The sequence below is a fragment of the Calonectris borealis genome, chromosome 8 (assembly GCF_964195595.1).
Source record: "Calonectris borealis chromosome 8, bCalBor7.hap1.2, whole genome shotgun sequence".
In the NCBI taxonomy this organism is placed as follows: domain Eukaryota; kingdom Metazoa; phylum Chordata; class Aves; order Procellariiformes; family Procellariidae; genus Calonectris; species Calonectris borealis.
Window position 1 is genome coordinate 31,105,371 of NC_134319.1, and position 25,222 is coordinate 31,130,592.

The 25,222-nt window shown below is 55.9% G+C and overlaps 1 protein-coding gene across 2 annotated transcripts; it reads left to right on the top strand.

Annotated features, from left to right (window-relative positions):
- Positions 1-1,649: 1,649 nt before the first annotated feature.
- UCK2 (uridine-cytidine kinase 2) lies at positions 1,650-23,502 on the top strand. Of its 2 annotated transcripts, XM_075156772.1 has the most exons (7): positions 1,650-2,074; positions 12,562-12,721; positions 13,673-13,769; positions 14,621-14,763; positions 18,604-18,701; positions 20,769-20,817; positions 21,360-23,502. In XM_075156772.1, exons 1-7 carry the CDS (start codon positions 1,976-1,978, stop codon positions 21,497-21,499), a joined length of 786 nt encoding a protein of 261 aa, XP_075012873.1. In that variant the 5' UTR covers positions 1,650-1,975; the 3' UTR covers positions 21,500-23,502. The 2 variants fall into 2 exon arrangements, with proteins under 2 accessions (XP_075012873.1, XP_075012874.1); XM_075156773.1 differs by lacking the exons at positions 1,650-2,074; positions 12,562-12,721; positions 13,673-13,769 and adding an exon at positions 13,780-14,472.
- The last annotated feature ends 1,720 nt before the right edge of the window (positions 23,503-25,222 follow it).

Below are 25,222 nucleotides of genomic sequence, written 5' to 3' on the forward strand. Positions count from 1 at the left end.
TACAAGCGTGTCTGCTCCTGCCACGTGTCAAGTGTCTGGCTTAAAAGGGGAACTGGAGATGAAATGCCACGAATGGGCAACCTGCAGAGACGCTCAGCTCTGAGGTCGACGGACAGCACGGTCTGAAACAGCTTCAGCACAGCAGAGGTTTTGATCTGCTTCCAAGCAGGGCAGCAGAGAGGCTGGCAGCAGTGGGCGTAGGCATGAGGAGAACCAAATAACCCGGAGGTCAGGACTCGCTGAGGGGGTTTTGCCGTTCGGATATGGGTGTGTCGGCGTGGGGGTAAGAAAGAAGAGCTGTGAATAGCTCCTGGGGCCCGGCGGTGTGCGCAGGAGCCGTGCCCACGGTCAGCGCTTGGAAACTGGCATGGGGCCGTGGGAATCCACTGGAATTCATCCCCGCAGGAAGTTCTCTCCGCATATAGCACTTCCTCCCCTGGCACCGGCCGCACACGGTGCCGTGCTCCCATGCCACAAGGCACGGGGGCACGGTTGGAGGGGAATTGGGATCAGTGGGCAGAGAGGGGCCATACTTTCCCAGGAGATCCTCTCTCACATCCTGCGTGATGAGGGCTGGGACGTGGGACCCCATCTGGCAAACCTTTCCACTCCTGTTTCACTGTACTGAAGTGGGAAGTTAAAAACCTCGCTCAAACTTATGACTCTATGAACAGGGCTGGGAGGAACCTTAGGGCATTGCTTAGGCCTTCTCCTGCCCCAATGCAGGATCAACTCTACTAAAACCTTTCTATACAGGAGCTTGCCTAGTGCATTTTTTTAAATCCTCAGTGGTGGAGAGTCCTTACTCTCCCTAAACAACCTATTCCAGGAGCTTAACCATTCTCACACTCAGAAAATGCCCCTGAATGTCTATCCTGAATTGCCCTTGTTGCAATTTGAGCTGGCAACATTTTGTTCTAATCCCCATGGGTAAGAGAAATGTATTCCCTTCCTGTTTGTGGCAGCCTTTTATGTATTTGGAAACAGTTATCATGTGTCCCTGCAGCCATCTCTTCCCCCAGACAAAACGCGTGGTTCCTGCGGTCCTTCTGCAAAGCCAGACCCCAGACTGTTCCCAAGACCCTGTTGGAGTCTCTCCATCAGGCCTCTCCTTTCTCGAAATACGGTACCCAGTGGCGTTGGTACCCAGCGGAGGGTTAGCTACCGCATCCCGCCTATGTTCATATGTCCCAGTGGGATGTTTGCCTTTTTCACAGCAGCACGGCATTGACTCTTTGATCCACTGCACTCCCGGACCTTTATCTGTAAAAGGGGTGGCTAGCCAGCAGGTTCCCATCTTGCATTTTCATGGATGATTACCCCAACCTAAGTACAGTACTTGGCACTTATTGCACCCTACATTTTGCCGAGCCTTTTTCCATTTTGTCAAGAGCATTTTGACTTTGAATTCTGGCCTGCAGAGCGCTCACGGCTCCTCCCAGATAGGTCCCATTTGCCAAAGACATAAGCATAATTTTTATTTTTGGTCTTGGGTTGTTAATAAGCATTCCTAAGTGCTTGCAGGACCAGGGCTCGGGTGGGGTGGGAGCAGCCAGGGTGGAGGACATGTCATGGGGGTCCTGCTGGGGACCACCTTGGTGTGGTCCCAGCGCTCACTGGAGGCTGATGGCGAGTGGGCAGCGGGACTCATCGGGCGGAGGGGCAAACCGCGCCGGCGGGGAGAGGGAGCGAGGGCCGATGCATCGGGCGGCCGCATCGCCTTTGTCCCCGGGCGGGCGGCGGCGAGGTGCGGGCCCATGTGGCCGCCGCGCCGCGCCGCGCTGTGCCGCCCGCCGGCAGGCTGGGCCGGAGCATGTGCAGCTGCGGCAGGCACCTGGCAGGGAGCCGCAGCGCCGGGGATGTGAACCAGGCGGGGAGGAAGGCCCTTGACTCATCAGATAAATCCAGCCCCGCACGGAGAGCGAAGGCGGAGGAGGCGAGGCAGCGGCATTGCTGCTGCTGCTAGCAGGGGAGGATGGCGGGGGACAGCGAGCAGAGGCTGGAGGAGCACGGGCAGCCCAGCGGCGGCGAGCCCTTCCTCATCGGGGTCAGCGGCGGCACGGCGAGCGGCAAGGTGCGGGGGCTTCAGCTGGCGGGGCCCGGGGGCTTCAGCTGGCGGGGCCCGGGGGAGCCCCGGTGCGGGGTGGGGGGAGCCCCGAGCCTCCCCCCGCCGGGCGCGGCGGCCACATGGCAGCGCGGCGGGTCCGAGTGGCCGCCCCGCCACGTGCGCTGCCCCGGGGCCCCGCCGGGCCGGGCCGCGGGAGGGGGAGGCGGCGGCGGCGGCGGCGGCGGGCGGGTTCGCTGCCCCGGCGGCACACGCTGCGGCCCGGGGAAGGATCAGCCGGCGGAGAGAGCGGGGCTGCCGAGGCCTCTCCCCGGGCGGTGGCTGCGGGAGCTCGGCGGCCGGGAGTCCCGGGAACACGTGGAGGGGGGGCGGGGTGGGCGCAGGCTTTACCCCCTCTGGCCGAGACCGGCTCCCCTCCGCCGCGCCGGGTGGGGGCTGCTGGAGAGCAGCGGGCAGGGCTGGGGGCTGTGCGGGGCGTGGGCGACCCCGGCCCGTCCGGGGTGAAGGAGGCATCTCCCCTGCAAAATCCTCCCTCCCGTGGCTTTAATGAGCGCTTCCCCTCCGCCACCCTTTCGCTTGCAATGTCCCAAAGGGCTGCTCGCCCCGCGGCAGACCCGCAGGGTGCCTTGGGTGCGATGCAGGTTTTTTTGGGTGGTTTTTTTTTTTTTTTTTAATGGTGTCGGTCGTGCATGGGGGTGCCCTTTTCTGGCCAACTTTGGGGTAGCAGGAGTGGAAATTCTGCAGTAAATGCTGACTCACAGCGGCAGAACGACCTCCTTGCTGCGCCCGGGAGGGGATGGTCCTTGGCAGCGGCAGGTCGGAGTGGGGCGGGGGGCTGCGGGGCAGCCGCGCCGGGGAGAGCCGCTCCGGCCGGGGGTAATGCGGGTTTCTCTGGAGGGCTGCTACACCCAAACTGCAGCTCAGGGCAACTCCGGCAACGTTACGGCTTTCTCTTTTCTTTTCTTTTCTTTTTTTTTTTTTTTTTTAGTTATTTCATACAGTCGTTTTTTATTTGTTTAACCTGAGATAGGTTGCTTTCTATCCTAATATGAAAAGAAAATGACTTTTTTTTCTTATTTAAGAGCAGTAAAACCAGATCCACAGCTAATCAGCCCTCCTATGCAGGGCAGCACAGACATTCTACCTACATTTTTAAGAGGTGTTTTAGAGAGCATGAATAGGTTTGCAAGTAGCGATACCTTTGAAATATTTCTTGCTAAGGAAACTGAATGTGGGCCATCACAGGAGGAAGACAGAGCCTTATATCTCTGGGTTGATTTGTGTTTGGAAGGGGGTCCCTTTTTCTCTTGAAGGATGGCATAACCCAACTGCTGTACCTCAGCCCATAATAACAGTGTTTTAAGAATGTGTCTTTAGCGACATTGATTCTTGGACCGCTGTTGCTACTGCAAGGGGGAAAAATCCAGATATAACAGGGGAGGGATGGTGAGAGAGGATGCAATCTCCTCCACTGGGAACCAAAGCTGGATTGTTCCTGCAGTACAGCTCCTGGTGACTCAAAGGCGCTGGGTTTGTCTGCTCTCTGATGCGTGGGTCTGCCTCTCTAGCTGTCCCAATAACATTGTGTCTGGCGCTGCTGAACTGTTATGTCTCTGAACGCTGTCTCTGGCCCACAAGGTAAAAGCAGTGCTTACAGTACAGTACGCCACAGTTGTTCTCAACTTCAAAGTGAAAATGCCTAGTAGCAGCAGGCTGCCTTAGGAAGAAAAATAGGGAAATGGTTCTTTCTAGCAAGGGAGATGTACTAACTGGCTTTTCCTGTCTCTCAGCTTTGATTTACCCCCCTCCAGTGATTGCTGGCTGCTAAAAACCTCTGTGCAGTGCTGCCTGTGGAAGGGAATCCAGCAGATCGGTACAAAGTTTGTGGGAAAAGGCTGCGAGAAATATGCTGGCAAAAAAAAAAAAAGCTTGCTCAAGGAGAAGCAACAGGAAAAAAGGACCCGGGGCTTGTGCACACAGACCCTCAAATTCACATGTGATACAGCTGCAAGACTGGGGTGCAATGGAGCTGTCCCCCATCTGGCTGGTGACAGTGTCCTGTGCAGGGCAATGCCGAGTGCCGCAGCACGCTCCGGGAAAGCAGCGGTGGGGCTGGTGTGGTTTGCTCAGCTAAGGGCTTGCCTGCCACTAAAATCCAGCCCAGGGGCTGCCGTTCTGGTGTGCTGGCTCTGGGTGAAAACAAAATGCTCCTAGAGGGAAAGCAAAGCAGGCACCTTTCCCACTGGGAAAGCGGCAAATCCATCCGACTTGCCTTCACACCAATTGAGGCTTGTTGTCATAACACACCCCTTTGGCAGCACACCAGCCTGAAGATAACGGAGGGCATTTGCCTTCCAAGGCCCCCCCCCAGCTCCTCCCTCTGCTGCTTTTGTTGAGTCTAAGATGGGGGGAAACAGGTTCTGCGGTCCCCCCCATCCCTTTCAATGTACCAGCACAGTCAAGCTGTGGAAGGAAGGATTCCTGTTTGTAGCTTGCTGCAACTTGTTGTGTCGCGTGGTGCCCTGGGGAAGCTGGGATCTGGAGCGGCCAGCCTTCCCTGAAGAGCTGGGGGGAGTGTTTGGCTGGTATTTCTTAAAGGCAAATTGATGAGAACTCAAATTCAAAGGCTGACTGCTGTTCCTTACTGAGCAAAAGAGGCTTGAGCAACTTTCAGTACTCAAATAGGAGGTAGAAACCTGAGCGTCCTCCTGTGTTTGGCTCTTAAAAGAATTTTGGACTGTGTTGGGAGCAAAAGCGGGGAGCCGCAGAGGTCTGGGGCAGGCTGTGATGCTGCAGCTTCTACGAGGTGCATGGTGGCTGTTCTGTGTTGGCTCGGCTGGGACAGGCTCTTCACAAAAGCTTGCTGGGAGGCAGCCTTTCCCCCACTGTCCCCTGAAATCAAGCACCAGGCAGAGCTTGCTGCAGTCTCCTGATGTGGAGGCGATGACATGGCATGAAGACTCTCTCCTGTGCCAAAGCCAGAAAGGACTGCAACTGCCTCATTTCCTCAGAGGGATTCCCAAGGCTGGTTGTAGCATTTTCTTTCATCCTATATGCTTTCAAGTGCTCTGATAAAGCTCTTGTTTCCTTCTTATACCCATGGTCTTTGTGCTAGCAGCTTCTTCCCTCCCTCCCGCAAGAGATTCCTGACTACCAAGGACTGCAGCATGCAAGGCAGGCAGCCAGGTTGCGGGCTGGAGGAAAGTTCAGCAAACTGACTACTGGGATGAGCTGGGAAGTGTTGGGATACCTCCTTAAGCTCTTCACGTGTCCTCACTTTAGCTTAGCTCCTGGAAGCCTGCAGCTCTGCCGGCAGTGCTGGAGTGGCTTGCTGCCAGCAGCAGTGGAAGCATCTGTTGCTGGCATGGTTGCAGGGGTGGGGAGAGCTCGAACTCTGGCTGAAGCATTAATTGCTTGTCCCCACGTGCTGCAAAGGGAGGTGCTGATCGCTACCTTCCAACAGGAGGTTGTAAGAAAAGACACATTTACAAAGGGCTGAATGCTTTCCTTGGCTGCCTGGGCCTCAAACTAGTGAGGGCTGAATATGGGTGTCGCTGTGGTCCGGTGACTGCGCTGTTTGGATCTTTAGTTAGCACATAAAGTTGGAAATGTCTGTTTGAACATGCAGCCTGAGAGTTTCCAGACTGCAGAGCACCCAAATTGCAGCGTGTGTTCAGCCAGGTGTATTCTTCACTGTTAATCCATTAGGCACTTCTGCTTTAAACACCAAAAGCGCTGTCTGAGGCGGAGCTGGCTGCCTCGAAGAGTGAGCTAGCCAGAAGGCTGGCATCACCCAGCCAGGGTGGGACAGCCAGCATGTTGATCCCCAGGGAAGCGGTGGCCCCAGCACATCTCCGCATGAGGCAGTTCCTTCTCCACATGGGGCTTCTTGCATGACAGAGCTCGGAGCCCTACCCTAGCGAGGGCTGAGGTCCGCCACAGCAAGATGGGGGTCACTGCCACCACGTCACCACCTGGATGCCGGGCAAAGAAGCCCGGGGAGACCTGGCAGTGACCCGGGGGGAGCCACGGGAGGGGGACTAGCAGGGATTGCAGCAATCCTGCGTCAGTTCAGCACCATTTCCCGGTGACGTTCCGTGGCTGGCAGGAGCCCTGAATCACAAGGTCTGACTTGTTAAACGCTGGTGTCGATGTGTGCTAGAGACTTGTCAAACTTTCTAGTAGAACATTATTCTGGGCCAGCCCCTGATCAGACTGATACACGGGATGTTTTGACGGGTCAGCCCTTTCCTGTTACTGATTGAATATGTGCGAGTTTGTTATGGAGCCTGCTTACCGTCGTCCCGTGGGCTCAGCCAGCTCCAGGCTATGAAGTTTGCAGCAGGGGCTCGAGAAAAATATCCTGCATCTAAACCCAGTGGATTGGGAGGGATTATGTTAGGGGGGTTGTTTTCCTCCCCATGCGTAATCTGTGTTCAGATTCTCTGTGTTTGTGTGTGCCTGTTTATGCTCCAGCCCAGAACTGCTGATCACATGCGCAGAGTCCCAGGGTGAGTGATCAGAAACCTGGCTATCCCAGTCCAGGACTGGTTGGCCTGTGGTTCACAAAGCGAAAGGCAGGAATGGTGAACCTGCCTGGGAAAGCTTTGGGTGGAGGCCCAGGCTTTTGGTACGAGAATAGCAAGTTTCCAGTCCCAGTGCTGCCTTAGGATGTGCTCCATTAGGACTGGAAAGGATTGCGTGGGTCATGAACTAGCTCTCTGCATTCACAGGCAGACATTTAATAGATGCTCTGGGACCCTTCCCAGTTTGGTATCTGTTCTTTGTGTCACCCCAGTCCACCAAGCAGTTCCTAATACTCTATAATTAACATAACCTTACAAGAAGAGACCAAAATGCAGTACTAGTGTGCTTCAGGAAATGAGCTGGCGAGAAGGACAGCATTGCTACGGCTCCTGATTTCAAGAACCCAATTGAGTAAAAGTCCCCTGTGATGCCCGGAAAGGGAACAATGCCACAGCGGACATCAGAGAAATGCAACAAGTACTCCCAGTGGTCCCTGATGTGATCTTAGGGAAAATCCGGCCAGATCCCAAAACTGGAGGCTATTTTATCCACAAGCATGTGATGAGGACACCCTGGCCAGGCTCCTGTGGATGCAAAGCTATCGACAGACCCTGCCAAGCCTGTTCACACCCAGATCCTGCAGGAAGGGGGTTGTGGCAGTGGTGTCCCGTAGATATAACCTCTGGGCTTCTCTCCTTGGTGGGAGATGGGACGTGACTGCTCCAGTCTGTCCTTGCTCCTGGCTGTAGCATTTGTTGTGGGCCAAGGGCATTGCTCTGCTGGGGAGGACTGTCCTCATGGTGAGCAGTGTCTTGGCTCAGGGCGAGCAGCCTGCAGCGGTGGCAGGAGTCTGTGCCTCTTTTCCTTCCACACTGGAACCCAGCACGTGCCTCTCCTGGTAGGTCTTACTCCTGGCACAGCCCTTTTCCCTTTACCTCCTTCCGAGGGGACTGGCAGCTTCCGTATTTCTTTAGGGCTGGAATCACTTTATCTGGTGTAAGTCACTTCTGCTAGGTGTCTCGTCTAGAGTCCTTGGGAGGATGGGAGGTCCTCCCTGCTACTGTATCGGGAGCCTAGTGAGCAGCTCGGTGTAGACATCCCTCTGCAGTGCCAGGCTCCCTGAGGACGGATGGACTGCTCCGAGCGAGTGGGTTTTGGCATATCCGCATGCGCAAGGCTTATGGATTCCTCCTAGCCCAGGACAGGCCTTACCAGCTGAGGCAGAAGTGCCACAGCAAACCTGGGGCTGAAAGCGTCAGCTGTGTCCTGCCTTCACATGGTGGTTCACTGTAGCGCTGTCCATCAGCTTTCTCTAATACCCACCTGAAGTCGTAACTCACTGCCTGATCAGAGCTACCCAGGAGGGATTGTGGGATAATCTGCATAATAATATTGGGGAATTAGTCGACTCCTGAAGAATATCTGAGCAGCTGGCTATAGGCCATGAGTGAATATGAATTAAATATGTAATGTAATTAATACCTTTCAAATAAATGTCAGGGGTAGGGCTCCGAACACTCATCTGTTGAGTTTTTTCCCCTGTGCACCACCTCTCTCCTTCTGGGAAAATATGCTGCAGTTCTTCCCCAGGTGCCCTCTGCGTCTTCCCCGCCCAACAGAATAAAGCTGTACTTCTTCCTTAAACACTGGTTATTTGTGCGCTTGGTTCAGAGGAGGAATCCTGCAAGGGGAGCTGCAGCTGCTTCTATGCGGGAATAACTTCTCTCTGAGCTCTTCTTGCACTGTGGTGTGCAGATACCTCCCTCTCAACCGTCTGTGTGTGGTGTGGGTTGCTTTGCACAGCTTTCCCGGGGAGCAGCTCAAGCGCAAAGCCTGGGGGAGTACAGCTCAGTGGGTTGCAGCCGGTTTGCTCGAACCCAGAGCTGAGTTCCCCTCACTGCAGCATGTGGAAAGTCATGAACGATGGCAGAGAGGCCGGGGCTCCCTGCCTGCGTGCTTGGAAAGCCCTGCATCGGTTTCATGTGGCTAACATGGTAAAGGTCTGCTTGGCAACCATGGAGGCTTGGTGTCCTGTCTATATTTAGTTTTAAACAAGTTCTGGAGGAGGGGAAGGTTTTTGCTTGAGAAAGCATTCCGTTGCCGGGACTGCGCTGCGGCTCAATCACCATCAGCGTTCGCTTTGGGTGGTGGCGAGGTGTACATGGACAGTGTAGATCTGGGGAAGGGGCTGAGCGGAAGCGAGGAGCCCTGTCGTGCCTCTCATCTTCCTGCAGATGGGATGTGTCATGCAGGGCACAGCTAGGGATGGGGCTCGAATCTCAGAATTTCTGTATTAGGATTCATCTATAGCATCATGTCATCTATCCTCAAGTCATCCTCCATTTGCCTCTGCAGTCCTGGGCTTCTGAGGGAAGAAACAATTGTCATCTTCACCCTTGGGAGAAGCGGTTGCTGGTAGGAGCCAGGCAGTTAGGAGTCGGCAAAGGAAGGAATCGGAGCCCAGGTTGTCCCTTCAAGTGGGTGCTGAGTGCATGTGTCAGCACCACGCATGCCGTGGGTTACCGTGCATCCGTGCCGGTTGCAGCCCAGCACGGTACTTCGCAATCATGCTTTGGTCTTGGTCTTTCTGGGCATCTGCAGACCTCCCCAGAGCCTAACCACTATCAATTCCAGTTATTAGTGGATTTTTCGCAGTTCTGATTAACATCGGTCACACGTACGTATGCATTGCTGGTTTGGGAGAAGGGGGTTTAAGCAGGGGACGTGTCATTCATTTGGAGGGACGCTTCCAGAGGCTGGGAGTTTCTGTTCCCACTGCGTAGGGGAATTTGTAACCTCTGTGTTTCTGGTTTTTCTTCCTCCTTAACAGCGTGTTTATCGACCAAGGGGAAAAACTCCCTGTCCAGCTGTAGGAGGTGTTTAGACTGGTATCAGGGAATGCCCCTCACGAACCATTCTTGTTTCCATCACAAGTGATTGTGGGGAAAGGAAAAACCTTCTTCACTTAGACCTGAGGTGGGCGTTATTTCTTAGCAGCCCCAAAAAGAAAGCTGCAGGAGTTCTCGCCGAGGTTTGCTGCCCCACCAAGGCAAGCTGAACGCAACCCTTGGATTGGAGGAACATGCCGTGTCCCCCACCGTCCCTATGTCCCACTGCAGTTATGCAGGTATCACGTGCAAGCAGGCCCACAGCTGCCTTCTGCGGGACCAAGGTGACATGTGTGCCTCTGCCCAGAGGTGACACCCCTGCCCACCCAGGCAACACAGTACACTGGGCTCTGTCCTGAGAGCAGGATGTCCTTGTTGATCATCTTTCTCCACCGCTTCTGATAGCTCTCCAAAGCCCACCAGAGAAAAGGGAAGGGTCCGTGGCATCTGGATGCTTTTGCAAGAGGCACTTGCCACCCCAGAGCACTGGACGATAAATGCATCTGGGATATGCTCCAATCCTTGTCCTGGGCCTCTGGGGGAGGACATACGTGTGCCAGGACTTCTGTTCCTGTCTCCAGCTGCCGAGAGTTACTTTCTCCTTGGGTTTTTCTCACCATCGGATGTCTTGAGTTGTGGGGTGTCGAACAGGAGGGTGATTTTCAGAGCTGATAGGGACTTTTTTCCCCACTTTCCAGGTTCAGTAGACCAGGGATTAGTGTGCATAAGGCAGAAGAAAGACTGGCTGGAACTGTCTGATGCCCTGAAATGGTTTTATTGTCCATCTGTGTGCTGAGGTCCAAGGGGAGAGTGTGAGTGCAACTGGTGTGTTGCTTTCACTGATCCAAAGTAAAGGAGCCTTGCTCCTTCCCCCGGGCTGGGGAAGGCAGTTTCTGGTGCAGATCCTTATGGAGCTGGGGATCTGCCTGGGTGGCTGAGCTGGAAGGTGGTTTATTCCTAATTGCAAAGCGCGTGGGAAGTTTGGTGTCCTCTGCAGCTGTGGCCAAAGCTGAACCCTGCTGCGCCGCGTCTCCTTGCTGCACGGGCAGCACGGAAAGGCAGCAGCGTCCGGGGGAGAGAGCAGGGAGGAAAAGTGGAGGAGAGGCGCTGCGCACACCCTGTTTTTGTGAAAACCTATGGGATACAGCTGGATAAGCAATAGGGCTGATGCAGGCTGGAGAAGGATGTGGGGAGTGGGAAAACAGAGGAAACGGAGAATGGGCTCCGGCTTTGTGTCTGCGCGTGCCGAAGGGCGAGTGACTGGCACTGACTTGCAGTGCTTTGTTCTGGGTGGTAGCAGCTTGCTGCAGGGCAGGGCTGCCAATGTGGCTTGGGAAGCACAACTTGCCAGCCGTGAGAGGCAGGAGAAGAAGGTGGGATGCTCAGGGAGACCCCATCTCTGACCCAAAACCCAAACTTGTGCCCAGGGCCGCAAAGACTGCTGTCGGGCAGCCCGAGCCGGTTCGCTCTGCAGCAGTGCTGTGTGCGGAGGCTCTCCAGCCAGGCTGGGGCTGACTCACAGCGCAGCGGTCACAGCCAAGTCAGGTCAGCCTGGCCTGGAGGGGAAGAGATGGTCTCTGGGGACAGGAATGCCGTCAAATCTTCCAGCTTCTCAGGCAAACAGCCTTGCCCTCTGCCTGCTGGGGTGACCTCTTCTGCCAGGCATGCCTTCCCCTCCCTGTTCCCTCTCGCCACCGCTGTCTTCAGTTCTGCTTCTGGAGGTTGCCAGCCAGGTACGGAGCAGATGGTTGAGCCCGTGGGGTGGTGAGAGCATGGAAAGAGCCATGGGCAGGCTGGGAGAGGCAGGCTGGGGAAAGCAAACCTCTCTTTGCAAAGCAGAGTGCTCAGTGGAGAGTACTTGTAGTAACCGAGACTAGGAGCGGCTCAGCTGGGCATCTGCAGCAAGCATGATTCGCAGGAGGTGAAGCAGCTCAGTTCGGCACCAGGAGCCCCCCCCCTTCTCCTTAAACAGTGGGTGCCGCAGGGCAGGAGCGGGGCTGACGCGCAGGGCTCCCGCAGGCAGCAGAGCACTCCCCCGCTGGCCTGACCTTGGCTCTCGCTGGCCGGGGCAGGCGTGCCGGCTGCCAGTTAGTGATGCAGTTAACACTGCTGTGTTGCGCAGCGGCCAAGGACTCGTATGACTAAGGAGAAGGGACTGAAGCAGGCTTTGGGACTTGTCCCCCAAGCTGTGCTTTGATTCGTGTCATGATGGCGGGGTCCGTCGTGACCCTTGGCCATGCAGCCTGCGCCTGCTGCGGTGCCAGCAGAGAGTCAATGCCGGCCACCAGCACCTCGCCTGCTCCGCGCGGTGTGCGAGGTGCCGGTTCTTGTGCCAGCAGTGCTAGTGGGGATCTTGCACCGGCAGCCAGAGCCACGTGGCGCTTCAGCCCCTGGCTCTGCAGTGCCCTTCGCCTCGCTGTGCCAAGAGGCACCAGGATATGCTCGTGGCTGCTCCTCCCAGCCCTGGCAGCTGTGGCAGAGATCCCTGATAAAGTCCCAGAGCCCTCCTCCTGGTGTCTTTTCATCCTGGGTTTTATTTAGGGTATATAAACAACCTGATTCTTCCTCTCTGAGGACTCTCTCCCTCCTTGCCTGGGCAGTGGTGGAGTTTTTGGGCTGGACCAGGGCTGGGGGAACCAAGGTACTGAGGCTGCATCCCAGGGAGGAGGCACAGTCCTGGTGCCACACACAGCTCTGCTCCCTGGGGAGCTCCTGGGCAGGCTGGAGCTGGCCGCGGGGGCCCTGGGGGTGCGGCTGAACCCGGGCAGCAGCCAACTGGTTTCCTGCTGCAGTTTGTGCCCAGAATAGGAGCTGTGGGCAGGCCATAGGGACAGCGGAGAGGGAGGCAGGGAGCAATCTTGGTGCTGCTTTCACACTGAACGGCCCCACGGTGATGCCCCTGGAGCATTTTTCCCTCAGTGGCTTTGGGCTATGTCTTTGAGGGGACCACGAACTCTTGGCTGAAGGTTCAGCAAGCAGTGCCCCATGCACCCAGGAATGGCCGTTACCTGGGGACATCCTCCCTGCGCAGCTCAGACACTACTTGCTGCTGACTTGCTTCCTTTGCTGTTCTTTTCCCAGTCCTCAGTATGCTCCAAGATTGTCCAGCTGCTGGGCCAGAACGAGGTGGACTACCGCCAGAAGCAGGTGGTGATCGTGAGCCAAGACAGCTTCTACCGGGTCCTCACCTCAGAGCAGAAATCCAAAGCGCTCAAAGGCCAGTTCAATTTTGACCACCCAGGTGAATGGAGAACAGCACCGGGGCTCTGCTGCGCAGTGGGGGGCGAGGGCTGGAGCAGGATCCCCCGCTCCACCAGCAAAGAGCCTTGCATGGACACTGGGACTCTTGTCTCTGCGTGGGGCAGGAGTGGGTGGCTTAGTTAAGCTCTTCTGGAGCCGGGTGCATCCCTGGCAGGGTGGCTGGGGGCCACCTGTGTCCCCTGCAGTACCACCTCTGCCTCTCTTGGGAAAGAAACTGCCTCTGGGGTGGAGTGTTTGGGATGAGAAAGGGCAGGTTGTGAACCCTCAAACTCCTTAAGATGCTCCTCTTCTCCCTGCAAAAACATCCCCCAATTTGAAAAGCTTTCTGCTGCAGCTGGGTTGGGACCAGGGAGATCTGGCCTGGCACAGCCCCCTTGAGCCAGCAGCTCCGTGTCCCTCCTTCAAGGAGGGAACAGTCTTGTGCAGCTGCTCTGCAAACCCCTCCACCGAGGGAGCCGTGCCCTGGTGCTACAACAGGGGCTCTTTGAACCATCTCCGGGCTTGGTGGGGAAATTTCAGAGCCGCTGTCCCTTCGTCCCCACAAGGACAATGGCTGGAGGCAGCAAGCACTGAGCAAACAGAGCCCTGTCTGTCCGGCAGCTTGAGGCTGAAACACTGCTCCAGTCTCTCCGAGGGCTGGAGCCCCGGAGGAGATGCCTTCGCGAGCCTGGGCTGTCAGTGCTGCCATACAAGGACGGTATTGATCTCCGTGGGCCAGATCCCAGGCTGGTGCAAAGCAGTGAAGCCCCAGGGGCTCTGGGAGAGCTGGGCCTTGCTACGCCCACAGAGATGTGCAGGGCTTTCCTGCCGAGTCTGTGCGTCTGTCTGTCCCCAGTGCGGGGTGCCAGTGGCTCTGGCTAGGCTAAGCTCAGTGTCTGGTGGGTGGGAGAGGTTGCAAAGCTGCCTCAGGTAACGTTTCCTCTCTCCTCAGATGCCTTTGACAACGAGCTGATCGTGAAAACGCTCAAAGAGATCACGGAAGGGAAGACGGTCCAGATTCCCGTCTATGACTTTGTCTCCCACTCCAGGTCTAACAGCTGCCTCTGCCTTGCTGTGCCTCTGCTAACGCCCTGCGGCGCAGCACGCAGCCTTGCCAGCCCAAACCGCCTGCCCCTCCGCTTGTGCCCGCTCTTAGGCACCTAATGTGCCAACCGAAAGTTTCAACGCCAACTACTCCAAACCCCTTGGTTAGAGGATCCAGGGCAGATACAGGCGCAGTCTGAGGGTCTGGAAAGCTGCGCAGCCATGCAGTTGCATTCAGCAACATGCAGGCGTCAGTGGAGGAGGGTTATGGCCCCCCTTTTCTTCCGCCATCCACACTTCCTCTCCCCATAAACTCTGAGTTTGCAGCTTTAACAAGTATTCCAGGCTCAAACAGCCTGGCATTGCCAGGAAAGGAGGAGGACGACAGTTCTTGCTCCTGTAACTCTTCTCTTGCATGTGTTCAGCTTGTTTTTGCATGCCTGTGTTGGTTGTGGATGGTGTGACCCACAAAAGCGCTGTGGTGTCAGGGAAGTGCTGCCTGGTTCCCAGGGGAGCAGAGCTGGCCCTTGCGGGTTCCCATGGGTCGAGCCGCACGCAAAGGCTTTCTGGGCTTTACAGCTTGGCACATAACACTTGCAAGCAGCAGCTGACCGAGGCGGGGGGGAGAAGGGCTGGTCTGCTTCCTGCTCTGCCATTTGTCCTTCTAGGAAGCGTACGTATGCCTTGGATTCCCTTCACCGCGGTGGGGTAGGTCTGCCCTCTCCTCGGTCGCCCCCCTGGTGCAGCAGTGATGTCCCAGGGTTGGAGCAGTGCCTAGGAGCACCGCTGTTTCCCCCCACCTCTCTTAGCTTGTTTCCCCGCATCAGCATATTTTGACTCTCCTTCCCTCTGCTAGGAAAGAGGAGACGGTGACCGTCTACCCTGCCGACGTGGTGCTCTTCGAAGGCATCCTGGCCTTCTACAGCCAGGAGGTGCGGGATCTCTTCCGCATGAAGCTCTTCGTGGACACGGACGCGGACACCCGGCTGTCCCGCAGAGGTGAGGCCCGAACATGCCTTGTGCAGCAGGGACAGAAATGTCACTTAACTGATCTGGGCAGCTGGTCGCAGGGGCTGGTGACAGTGACTGGAGCAGAACTGGAATTGGCTCTTTGCTGCTAGCAAAGAGCTGGGGGGCTTTTCCTCCCCAGTGCAGCATGTCACATAGGGCGGCTTATGGCAGCGGGGAGCACCTTGCTCCACGTCTCTTAGGATTCAGTGGGGTTTTTGCTGCCTTGTTTGGGATTCCTCCTTTGGTGCATGCAGCAGTGTGACTACTGAGCATGCTGTGTCCTCACATGGCCCTGTGGCACCAGCCCTGTGCCATCTCCTGAATGGCAGCTACTGCTGGTCAGCAGGTACCAGCCGGGAAGGGTGCAAAGGGCACGGCAAAGCAGCTCGACAGCTCAATTAGAAGGCAGTGCCTGATAGATCTGCTCAGGACTTGGGGTATGGGTGTGCTCCGAGGATGGCATTTGGGTGTGAGAGTGATGATGCAGATAGATAGGGAGTTTGGTTTTACATTTTGGTTTGTGCAAGCACAGCCAGTGCAGTGTGGAGCTTCTTTGTGGTACTTGGCACTGGGGTGATGGGTTTGGGGGCAAAGAGCCCTAGAAACCAGAAGATCCCTCTCTAGCACTCCCTATGCCCAGCTGGCTTGGCTGTGGGTTGCCAGCTGACATAGGAGGCACTCCAGCTCTGCAGGGTCGGCATGGTTTGAGATGCAGTACATTTCAAAGCAGGCTTTAGGAGTGGGGTCACTGATGTAGCACCTGGGTCTCCTGGATGACTAAGAAAGCATTTGGGGACTCTTGGGGCAGAATTCAGTTCTTTCTGAACTGTCCCTACCCCTGCCTGGCTCCGACAGCCTCCACAGGGTATCTGGGGATGCAGAAGATGACTTAGAGGAGAGGTCCCGTCCAGACTCCTGTGCTGTGATGAGAGGAGGGTGTCTCAGTGCGTCAGCCTGGGACTGCTTGTGTGCATGGGACTGTTCCACTCTGCAACGGAACTGGTCTTGCCTGCCCTCCTGCTGTCAGACAGATACACAGCCTCCTCCGCTGCTGGGATGTCATCAGCACTGATTAAAAGCTCCTTTTTACGCATCCTTCTTGACTCTGCCCACTGTTCTTGCATGACTCATCCAGGGAGGTGACAGCACAGTCATTGCAGGGAGACGTATTAGCAGGTCACAGATACGCATTTGCAAGATCCTGCAATGTGAGCCTTATCCCTTAAGCAGACTGTGCTGTGCAGGAACTTGGGTTCACACCCAGCCACGGGGTAGCACACGGTTTTGGCAGTGCCCTGTATCAGCTGTCTGAAGGCAAGGCATTGCCTTGTGCATTTGCAGCGCCGCATGACCGTGTGTGCATCCCAATCGTACTCTGGAGCATGTGCTTCAGTCACTTCAGACTTGGTATGTAACTGTGAGCTCAGGGCTTGAGAACTGGTTCAGATCCCACTGACTAAGAACCGAGACCATCCAGCTGCAGACCACAATACAGAGCTAAACCCTGTTGTGCTGCAGCTGTTGGACGGGGTCCTGAGCTACATGGGCCCAGGCCGTTCTTGGGGTATTTCTCCCATCCACCATCAATCGCTAAAGCCTTGCAAAGGGGCAGCTAGGCTGGTTGAGGTGCTGGTGTCTCCTAGTTAGGGCAATTCATCGGCTTCCTGATAGGGAACTGACCATTTGGCAGTCTCCTGGCCTGCCGTCAGCAGTTGGTGGGACTACTGCAGCAGCAAATCTGTTTACCGTAGGTCTCCCTGGCATTTCTGGGAAAGGAGAGCCTGCGTGTGAGGTGCTGAAGGTATAATCATGTCCCTGAAACATAGCTGGAGGCAGCTTGTAGCAAAAACCGGGATCTTGCATTGCGACATGGCTCTGAGTCATCTTGCTCTCCCAGAAGTCCTGAAGAGTTGCAGCAATGGGCTTTTCAGCTGGGCAGCAGTGGGAGATGAGGTTCCTGGAAGTGAAGCTAACAGCTCAGTTAATCAATAGCACTGGGGTTCAGTTTGTGCAAGTCACACTGTCCTCGTCTCAGCACCTCTCCCGAGAAAAACGCTGCTACCGGAACGCAAGGGGCAAGGTCTGTCAGGTGCCTCAAACAGCCTGATCCGTGCAAAGCTGATTCTGGCTGAGGTCCCTCGCTGCCCCGTCCTCGGCCAGCTTCCATAAAACAAAGATCAAGTCAGGTATCACGTGCGTGTTTTGGGCCTGATTTGAGTGATGTCTGCCTTCGGGCTCTGGATGGGTGCTGATCCGTCCTTGGGACGTTTGCCTGCCCTGCAAGTAGAGGGTGATACCTCCAGATAGGGTGCATGGTCTTAGCCTGGGTGGCTGGGACCTGTTGCTTGGGGGCCAGGTACAAGACAGTGGGTCCTTGACTCGTGTTTGTGTGGGGGGCGATTGCCCTCCTGTGGTCTGCCCTGGGAGCAGGCAGGAGAGTTTTGCCCTGGCAGGACCAGCCCCTGCAGCCTGGGCACTCATCCTGCGCAGCTTGCAGGCCTCCTCCACGCCGTCCCAGGCTGGGTGTGCTGCAAATACACCCTCGCTGTGCTCCTCCTCCGCCCCGGAGCCCCAACCCACAAACAGGGTGTGGGACCTGGGAAACAAAAGTTTCTCTGTTTTATTTTCCTTGCCTGTTTTTCTGTATTGTTTGAGCTGGGGCTTGCTCCCGCTCTCTGGAGAAGGCAAAGAGCTGGCTAGAGCAGGCTGGGCTGGGCTGAGCCGTTCCTGGGGCAGGCAGGGAGCTGGCACACATCCTGCTGCCAGCCCTTTCTTACCCCCGTCACCTCCCCTGCGCGGGGCTGCGAAAGGGCACGCTGCAAAGCTGCTGGCCGAGGGCAAACAGAGCCGCAGGGACGGTGCCAAACCAGCAGTGGGAGAACAGCGCTGTCCTGGCCCTGCAAGCACGCGGGCACTGGCTGACGAGTAGGTCACGCAGGCTGGCAGTGCTGCGGCTCCGCTCTGCTTGGCACGTGGAGAAGGCTCGCTCTGAACCCAGTGCCAGGCACTAGCATGCTGGGGAGAAGCCAGCCAGCCCCTTGGGGATTGCCAAGAGCTGTCTGCTCGGCCACAGCGCTGTTTTGGCTCTTACGTGGATTGAATTCCTGCTGAACTCGGGGCACTTTTCCACGCTGAAGTGGCTTCAGATCGGAGATGGCAGTGGCCCAAATACCTCGTGCAAACAGGGTGTAAGTCCTGAATGGCAGAACAAGCAGGAGGCCAGCTTGCTTTTCTGCCTCCTGGCTTCCTCCTGGGCTGATCTCCTCCAAGCACCCCCTCAGTCTCTGGTTGTGGGAGCCTGCTTCGCCTTCCCATCCCACCCAGCTGGGGACAGCACAAGGAGCCTGGCAGAGCTGGGTAGGTGGGTGAGTTTTATGCTCCTCACCTCTGCAGACCTGAGTTAAACTGCACCTTAATGTGTGTATGGGTGAACCCCACTGCTTTTCTATTCTTTGGGCACCTCTGCACTGGGATGACTGGGAGAATGCCCCATCCTTAGGCCAAGGGCAGGGCAGAGTGACAGGAGGGATGCAAGGGCTGAGGCTGGGAACAGTCAGGATTGGGGTGGCACTGGTTACAGCTGGAAGAGCTGAGAAGGGAGGGAGGCCAAGAAAAGCCCTTGGTCAGGTCAGCCAGCCCTTGGCTCCTGGGAAGTCTTGGAAGCGGGTTAAAAGCGTGTCGCTCGGCTGGGGTGTGCTCGGACAGCAGCCTCCAGGAACAGACTTCAGGCAAAATACCCGGGTGGCTGGCCAAGGGCTGTACTGGGGGGAAAGGGGATGGAGCGATTCATGTCTCGGCTCCTAACTGTGCCTTACATCTTCCCCACAGTGCTACGAGACATCAGTGAGCGAGGCAGGGACCTCGAGCAGATCTTATCTCAGTACATCACCTTCGTCAAGCCTGCCTTCGAGGAGTTCTGTTTGCCAGTAAGTAAGGGGAGTGACACTCACGGGAGTCTGCCAAAAATGCCTCATACCCTGCCCAGCTCCTCAGACAGGAGGATTTTATGCCCCAGAGCTCAGGTCAGCCTGCCTCGCCTTGCTCCCTCCCTGCAGGCACTGGCAAAAACGGAGGTGCCAGCGCTGGCGAGGGCAGGGCGAGATGGGGACTATTTATACAGCCACTGCCTTCCTGGGGAGATCACCCTCCCCTATGGGAAGGCCGATACCGCAAGAGAAACCCCTCCCTGCACAGGGTCTGACAAACCAACACCAGGCAGCTCAGCAGATGCCAGCCCAGGAGGGGCGATCCTTGGCCGCATCTTGCCAGGGGAGGGGAGATCCCTGCCCCCAAGCAGTGTGCGCTGTGTCTGCCTCCTGTTCTGGGCTGTCCTGCCTGCCCTTTTCACCCTGCAGTGCTGCTGGCTTCTTGCTGGCTGGATGCTTGGGAGAGCAGGGGAGCTTCGTCCTTCGCTCAGTGCTGTGGGATGTGGCCTTGCAGGTTGCATTTCCTGGCTGGTGAGAAGCCAAGGCGTAGGGCAGACAGACCTTGCTTGGGGCCAGGGTTGCAAGGTCTGCCTGGAGAAAGGAAGCTACTTTGGGAGCCGATAACTGAGGCAAGGCTCCCTAGCAGACAGGGACTTTGCATGCAGGAAACCACTGCAGAACTTGCAGGTGAAATAGCACGTTTGCAGGACTAGCCATTGCACACCTCCCCTGGCTCTCGTGGAGAGGAGCCTGCATCTTGGTTCTCAAGGCTTTTCAAGCAGATGTGGTAGTTACATGAGGAGTTTCTTCTTATTCTGGAGGAACTGAGCCAGCAGAGTCCTGCAACCTGGGAACTGCTGGCCAGCACCACAGGCAGGAATTGAACCTGTGCCTCCAGCCTCAGGAACGTCTCTGTGCCCGTCTATGTGGGCAGCTCTGCTCCTTCCCACGAGGGGCTGATTCTTTCTGTGCTACAAGATCTTTTCCTGGCTCCTGGGCAGCACCCTTTTCTCTGTCTCACTCAGTTGTGGCTCGGGGGACCAAGGTCCAATTCCAGTGTAATCCCAGAAAGGCTTTTCCTGAGAGGCAGGTCCAGCTTGGTGGCTCCCCTCCTTGCAAGTCCCCAGCAAGGTAAATCTGCAGCTTTGCAAAGCAGCAGATGCTGCATCAATCTCTTCTGTTGAATAGTCTGTAGGAGGACGAAATGTGAAACAAGGAGGTAGAAAACAACTGCTTTGTCCCTACCCACCAGCTTTGCAGTGGTCTGCTCCCACTTCCAACCTGGTGGTGGGCTCAGCTGCAGAGCAATTGCATGCGGATGTCGAGCAGGCTCAGCACCCACTGTTGCTGTTACTCGATTCCTAAACCAGCTCTGGGCCGGGTGGTTCAGCACTGAAACGGTCCAGCATGTCCTGGTGATTTTTGATATGGCTGGAAGCACCTGAAGGTGTCAGATGTCACCCTTCACCCAGCCGCTGGCTTGTTTACTGATGGTAGAGCTTGGCTGTCAGGAAGCTGATCAGCTGTAAAAGCTGACACAAATAGGGGAGGAAACTGGGACTGGCATCTGCAGGTGAAAATAGGTCAGGACTGGTGTCCTGAAGCAGACCTTTTTTGCAAGCGGTGCTAGAAGAAAATTCTCCCCACATCCCAAGCAGATCATGTGGCTGTGCCCTGCATGTCCTCACAGCCCAGGCATGCCAGCTCTTGCTCTTGTACCAAGTCTGGCTGGATTCAGGGGGGAGGTTGTTCCCAAAAGCATCAGCTGCTAGAGTCTTGCGATCACGAGGCTTTTTAATTTCAGGTTTTGTTAGGGTGGCTTTTACTGCCTCTTACTGGAATCTGTATGAGCTCATGAAAATGGAGTCAAAGCGCAAAGCGTGGCCCTCGAAACGCAGAGCAGAAGACAAATAAGAGCATCCAAAACGTATTATCAGCAACGACATACCTTCCGGCGGGTTTGGGTTTGGCAAGGGGAGGGGAAGGACCTGCCCCAGGAAGCAGGACAATGCCCCAGTTTGGTGGCTCTCCACTTTCCCCGTAACGCAGTGCTCTCTCTCCTCCCAGACCAAGAAGTATGCTGACGTGATCATTCCCAGAGGAGCAGATAACGAAGGTGAGTGGGCCCAGACCCTGCTGTTACGTCCTGGCAGCCGGCTTTGGGCTGTTGCGGCCGAGTTAGGTAGGGAGGTAGCAGGACCTTTCACGGAGGTGATTCAGGCCATGGCCTCCCGAGAGAGTGCTGTTACCACACATGCGCTGAGATGAGCCTCTCCCCTTTGCTGCTGCCTGGAGCATTAGTGATTGGGAGTTTGTGCTCCTCTTATCAAGCCTGGGAGCCCATCTATGTGCAGTGCCTCCAGGCAAGCTCCTGGTTCATCCCCCCACAAAGGGAAATGTGCTTCTCCAAGGCCAGATGTGCAACTGGGACAGCCAGGTCTCCACCTGGCTGGAATCAGCCTGACCATACTGGCTTGAGTGCTGGGCTCAGGGATGAAGTCCCAGCGGGACTGCAGGATTGCAGTTCCCCACTATGTGGTAGGAGGGGATGGAAGCAGGGGAGACAGCTGGGTCATCGTCTCTGGCTTGGCTCTAGTTTATTTGCAGTGATTCTAATGCAATCTCTCCCCTCTGTCTTTCCCTCCCTTTTGCTCACAGTGGCCATAAACCTGATAGTGCAGCACATCCAGGACATTCTTAATGGAGGACTCAGCAAACGCCAGAGCAACGGCTACCTGAACGGCTACACTCCTCCCCGCCAGCGGCAGCCCTCAGAGTCCAGCAGCCGGCCTCACTGACCCCGGGCGGCAGGCGTGAGGCTGGGGGCGGAGGGCGCTCGGGCCCTGCCACTGCCCCTCTGTACATACTGTCCGTTCATTCCCCCCTTATCTATTTAAGAAACCAGACGGAGACGAATGCCTTTAATTTTGTATGTTGGAAATGCCGAATGAGAAGCAGCCGGCTGCTCGGGAGCCTGGACCGCCCACAGCTCCTGGCCTTGCTCAATAACTCCTCCAGCACGGAACTGGCTATAAATCTCTATAAATATAGAATTGCTCTATTTTTGTGTAAATGCAGAATAACGTAAAATTACTTGCCATAAGGTATTTGCCAGGCTCAATGTTGCTGGGAGGGGGCTGGAAAGAGGGTCTTGGGAGATGTTGGTGTCAAGATCCTCACCTCAAAGGCGGCAAGGAAGGAAGAGCATTTGACAACTGCTTTAGTATCGTAGTGGTCTCCATCCCGGGGAAGGGACGGGCTGTGGTGGAGGTGGCAGCTTGAGTGTGGCATGGATTTTGCGACTGGGCTGGGGTTGCCTCCTCCTGCCGTTGCTGTTCAGGTCTGAGCAGCCTGGTTTTGGCTGGCAGGCTCCGTACAATGCCACTGGGAGTTGGGAGAATGATGTGTAATACCTCCCCTGACTGTCTCCGCACCTCCAGGTCTCAGTCCCTCAACAGCATTGCTTTCTGTGTCTGACACCCCTTCCCACCACAGTGTGGGTTTGCTGTCACACCCTCCAGCAAGGACCTGGTAGGTGATGCTGGATATGTGTTCATATAAACATGGCAGCTTGCGTCTTTAGCAGCCTCACTGCCTGGCTTGGGTGGGGATGGCACATGGATACCTTCAGCCCCTCTGGAGCTCGGTGGCCGCGCGTGGTGGGAATCCTAGCCGAGCCCTGGGCTCAACCCTAAGCCTGGAGGTTGGCTTGCAGAAGGTCAGAGGTGTGTCTGTCATTCCTCACTTGGAACAGTTTCACTCCTGGCTGGGGGATTTTGGGTCTGTAAGATATGGTTAAGGGAGCCTCTTCTGAAAGAAAGGGGCAATAGATGATGAAAGGCAGCTGCTGAGCAGCCTGCCTGAGCAGGGGCAGCAGTGTGTAGCAGTCCCTGGGCTATCTAGCATCCCCATATGGGACATCCACAGGTCCCAGCTGGGTAGCATGAAACTGTGTGCCCAGGGGTCCTCTGCTCTCCTTTTTCAGAGCATGCTCTTGCCTGGCCTGTGTCCCTTTCATTGTGTCCTGGTGGAGGACACTGTGTCCTTGCAGTATGTTGTCCCCAGGGCTGCCCAGGGAGTGCCCTCCTTTGCCCAGGGTGAGAATTAGTCTCCCCTAACCTGGTAGTGCTCCAACAGCCGTGTCCCAGGAGAGGGTGGTGGAGTTGTACTGCAGGTCTGGGGATGCCTGGAGAGCAAGGCGGGGCAGCTGGGCTGGGGCAGGAGCTTGGAGGGAGCCAGGGAAGGGGATGTGGTGGGAGATTAGCCAGGAAAGATCCTTTGGCCCATGCTGCTGGGATTGACTTGCCCCCCGGAAAAAAAAGTTTCATGGGCATCCCAAGAAGCCTGGAGCAAGGAGCCTTAGCCTTGCTCCCTCTGATGATTTTCAGTCTTTCCAGAGCATTGGTTTTGCTCTGCACGGTTAAAAGCTTAAGACCTTAGGCCCTCAATGCTCCATCGCTCTCCAGCCCCACATGAGCTGAGACAAGCTTTGATTTTTAACAAAGAGAACAAGAAAGGAAACACCTCCCCCAGTGACTGCTGCTGGGGCAAGGTCATTCCCTCTTGATCTGTGATGGGGGCACATGGCAGCCCTTTATCCCCCTCCCTGGCTGCAGACCCTCCCCGAGGCTTCTCAGCTTTGCCATGATCAAGGACTGGCACTGGCTAATTCTAGGTACAGCCATAGGTAAGAGGGACGGAAGCCCTGCAGAACTGGTGAGGCTTCTCAGGGCTTAAGCAGCCAAGACAGCTCTCAAAATGAAATACTGGCCTCCTCTCCCCTGTAAATAAAGACAGAACAAATGGATGCTGGTGTTTCTTGTCTCCTGTTTGGTGCTGCATCTTGCTGGCTGCAGTCCCAGTTGTGGAAGCAGACTTGGCCAACATTGTCTTAGTTCTGCAAGTCAAAGCCAGACCTGGAGCAAAGCTCCCGGCACAGACTGCTTTGGTGAAGGAGGTGCTGAAGGCAGTGGCTCTGGCTTTTGGCTGGCCAGCCAGCTCTCAGCAGGTCCTGGTGCCCACATGGCTTGGCGTGCTTTTGTGAAACTCTTCTGTGCTCTCAGGACAGCAGAGATGGACAAGCTCAGCCCATCCCAGTATGTCTCTTGAACAGATGACAGTCAAGTGAATTTCATCAAAAGACCTTACAGGCATTAGCACTAGAGGGGTGTCAAGCAAGGGTGAGACTGCTTTTAGCAAAGGGGTAAATCACTTTGTGGCAAAGCGCTTTATGTCAGCATGGATTCACGAAGGGGAAGTCACGCTTAAGCAATCTGATGACCCTCTATGATGAAATGACTGGCTTGGTAGAGAAGCTGTTGATGTATGGGCTGGATGACCAGACTGTGAGATAGATTGAAAACTGGCTGAATGGCTGGGCCCAAGAGCGTGGTGATCAATGGTATGAAATCTGGTTGAAGACCAGTAACTAGTGGTGTAGCCCAGGGGTCAATACTAGATCCAATCCCATTCAGCATCTTCATTAAAGATCTGTATGATGAGGCAGAATGTACCCTCAGCAAGTCTACTGATGACACAAATGGGGAGGAGTAGCTAGTACACCAGAGGGTTGTGCTGCCATCCAGAGGGACCTTGACAGGCTGGAGAAATGGGCTGACGGAAACCCTTTGACGTTCAACAACGGGGAAGGGCAAAGTCCTGCACTTGGGGAAGAACAATCCCATGCACCAGTACATGCTGGGAGCCACCCATCTGGAAAGCAGCTTTGCAGAAAAGGCCTTGAGGGTCCTGGTTAACCATGAGCCAGCAATGAGCCCTTGCAGCAAAGAGGGCTAATGGTATCCTGGGCTGCATTAGGGGGACTTGCCAGCAGGTCAAGGGAGGTGATCCTTCCCCTCTGCTCAGGTGAGGCCACATATGACTACTGTATCCAGTTCTGGGCTCCCCAGTACAAGAGAGAGATGGAGCTACTGGTGACAGTCCAGTGAAGGGTCATGAAGATGATGAAGGGACTGGAGCATCTCTCCTATGAGGAAAGGCTGAGAGAGGTGGGACTAGTTAGACGGGGGAAGAGAAGGCTGAGGAGGAAACCAGGAGGGAGGGTGAAAAGAGGACAGAGCCAGTAACAGGACATGAGGCAATGGGCACAAATTAAAACAGAGGATGTTCCCTCTGAACATCAGGAAACACTTTTTTGCTGTGAGGGTAACTGAGCACTGGCGTGCGTGGCCCAGAGATGCGGTGGAGTCTCCATCCTTGGAGATAATCAAAAGCCGTATGCACAAGGTCCTGGGCAACAGGCTCTAGGCAGCCCTGCATGAGCAGGGGCTTGGACGAACTGACCTCCAGAGGTGCCTTCCAACCCCAGCCATTCCGTGAATTTTAGTGTCTTTTCAGCACTGAGAAATGCAAAGGCTTGCCTGCTGTCGGCTTCCTTAGTCACAAGCACGACCCTTCTGTGCCCACATCGGGCTCCTGGAAGGCCTGGGCAGATGGCACAGGTGGGCCACTGTGCTCCAGGTTCAGCTGGGAGATGAGTTGGTGCCAGCTTTACCCCTCCT

What these genes read in the sequence shown, in the direction of transcription:
- UCK2 (XM_075156772.1), top strand. Translation starts at nt 1,976, where the DNA reads ATGGCGGGGGACAGCGAGCAGAGGCTGGAGGAGCACGGGCAGCCCAGC. An exon ending in CACCCGGCTGTCCCGCAGAG is followed by an intron (nt 14,764 to 18,603) that starts GTGAGGCCCGAA and finishes TCTTCCCCACAG; the next exon opens with TGCTACGAGACATCAGTGAG. An exon ending in CAGAGGAGCAGATAACGAAG is followed by an intron (nt 20,818 to 21,359) that starts GTGAGTGGGCCC and finishes TTTTGCTCACAG; the next exon opens with TGGCCATAAACCTGATAGTG.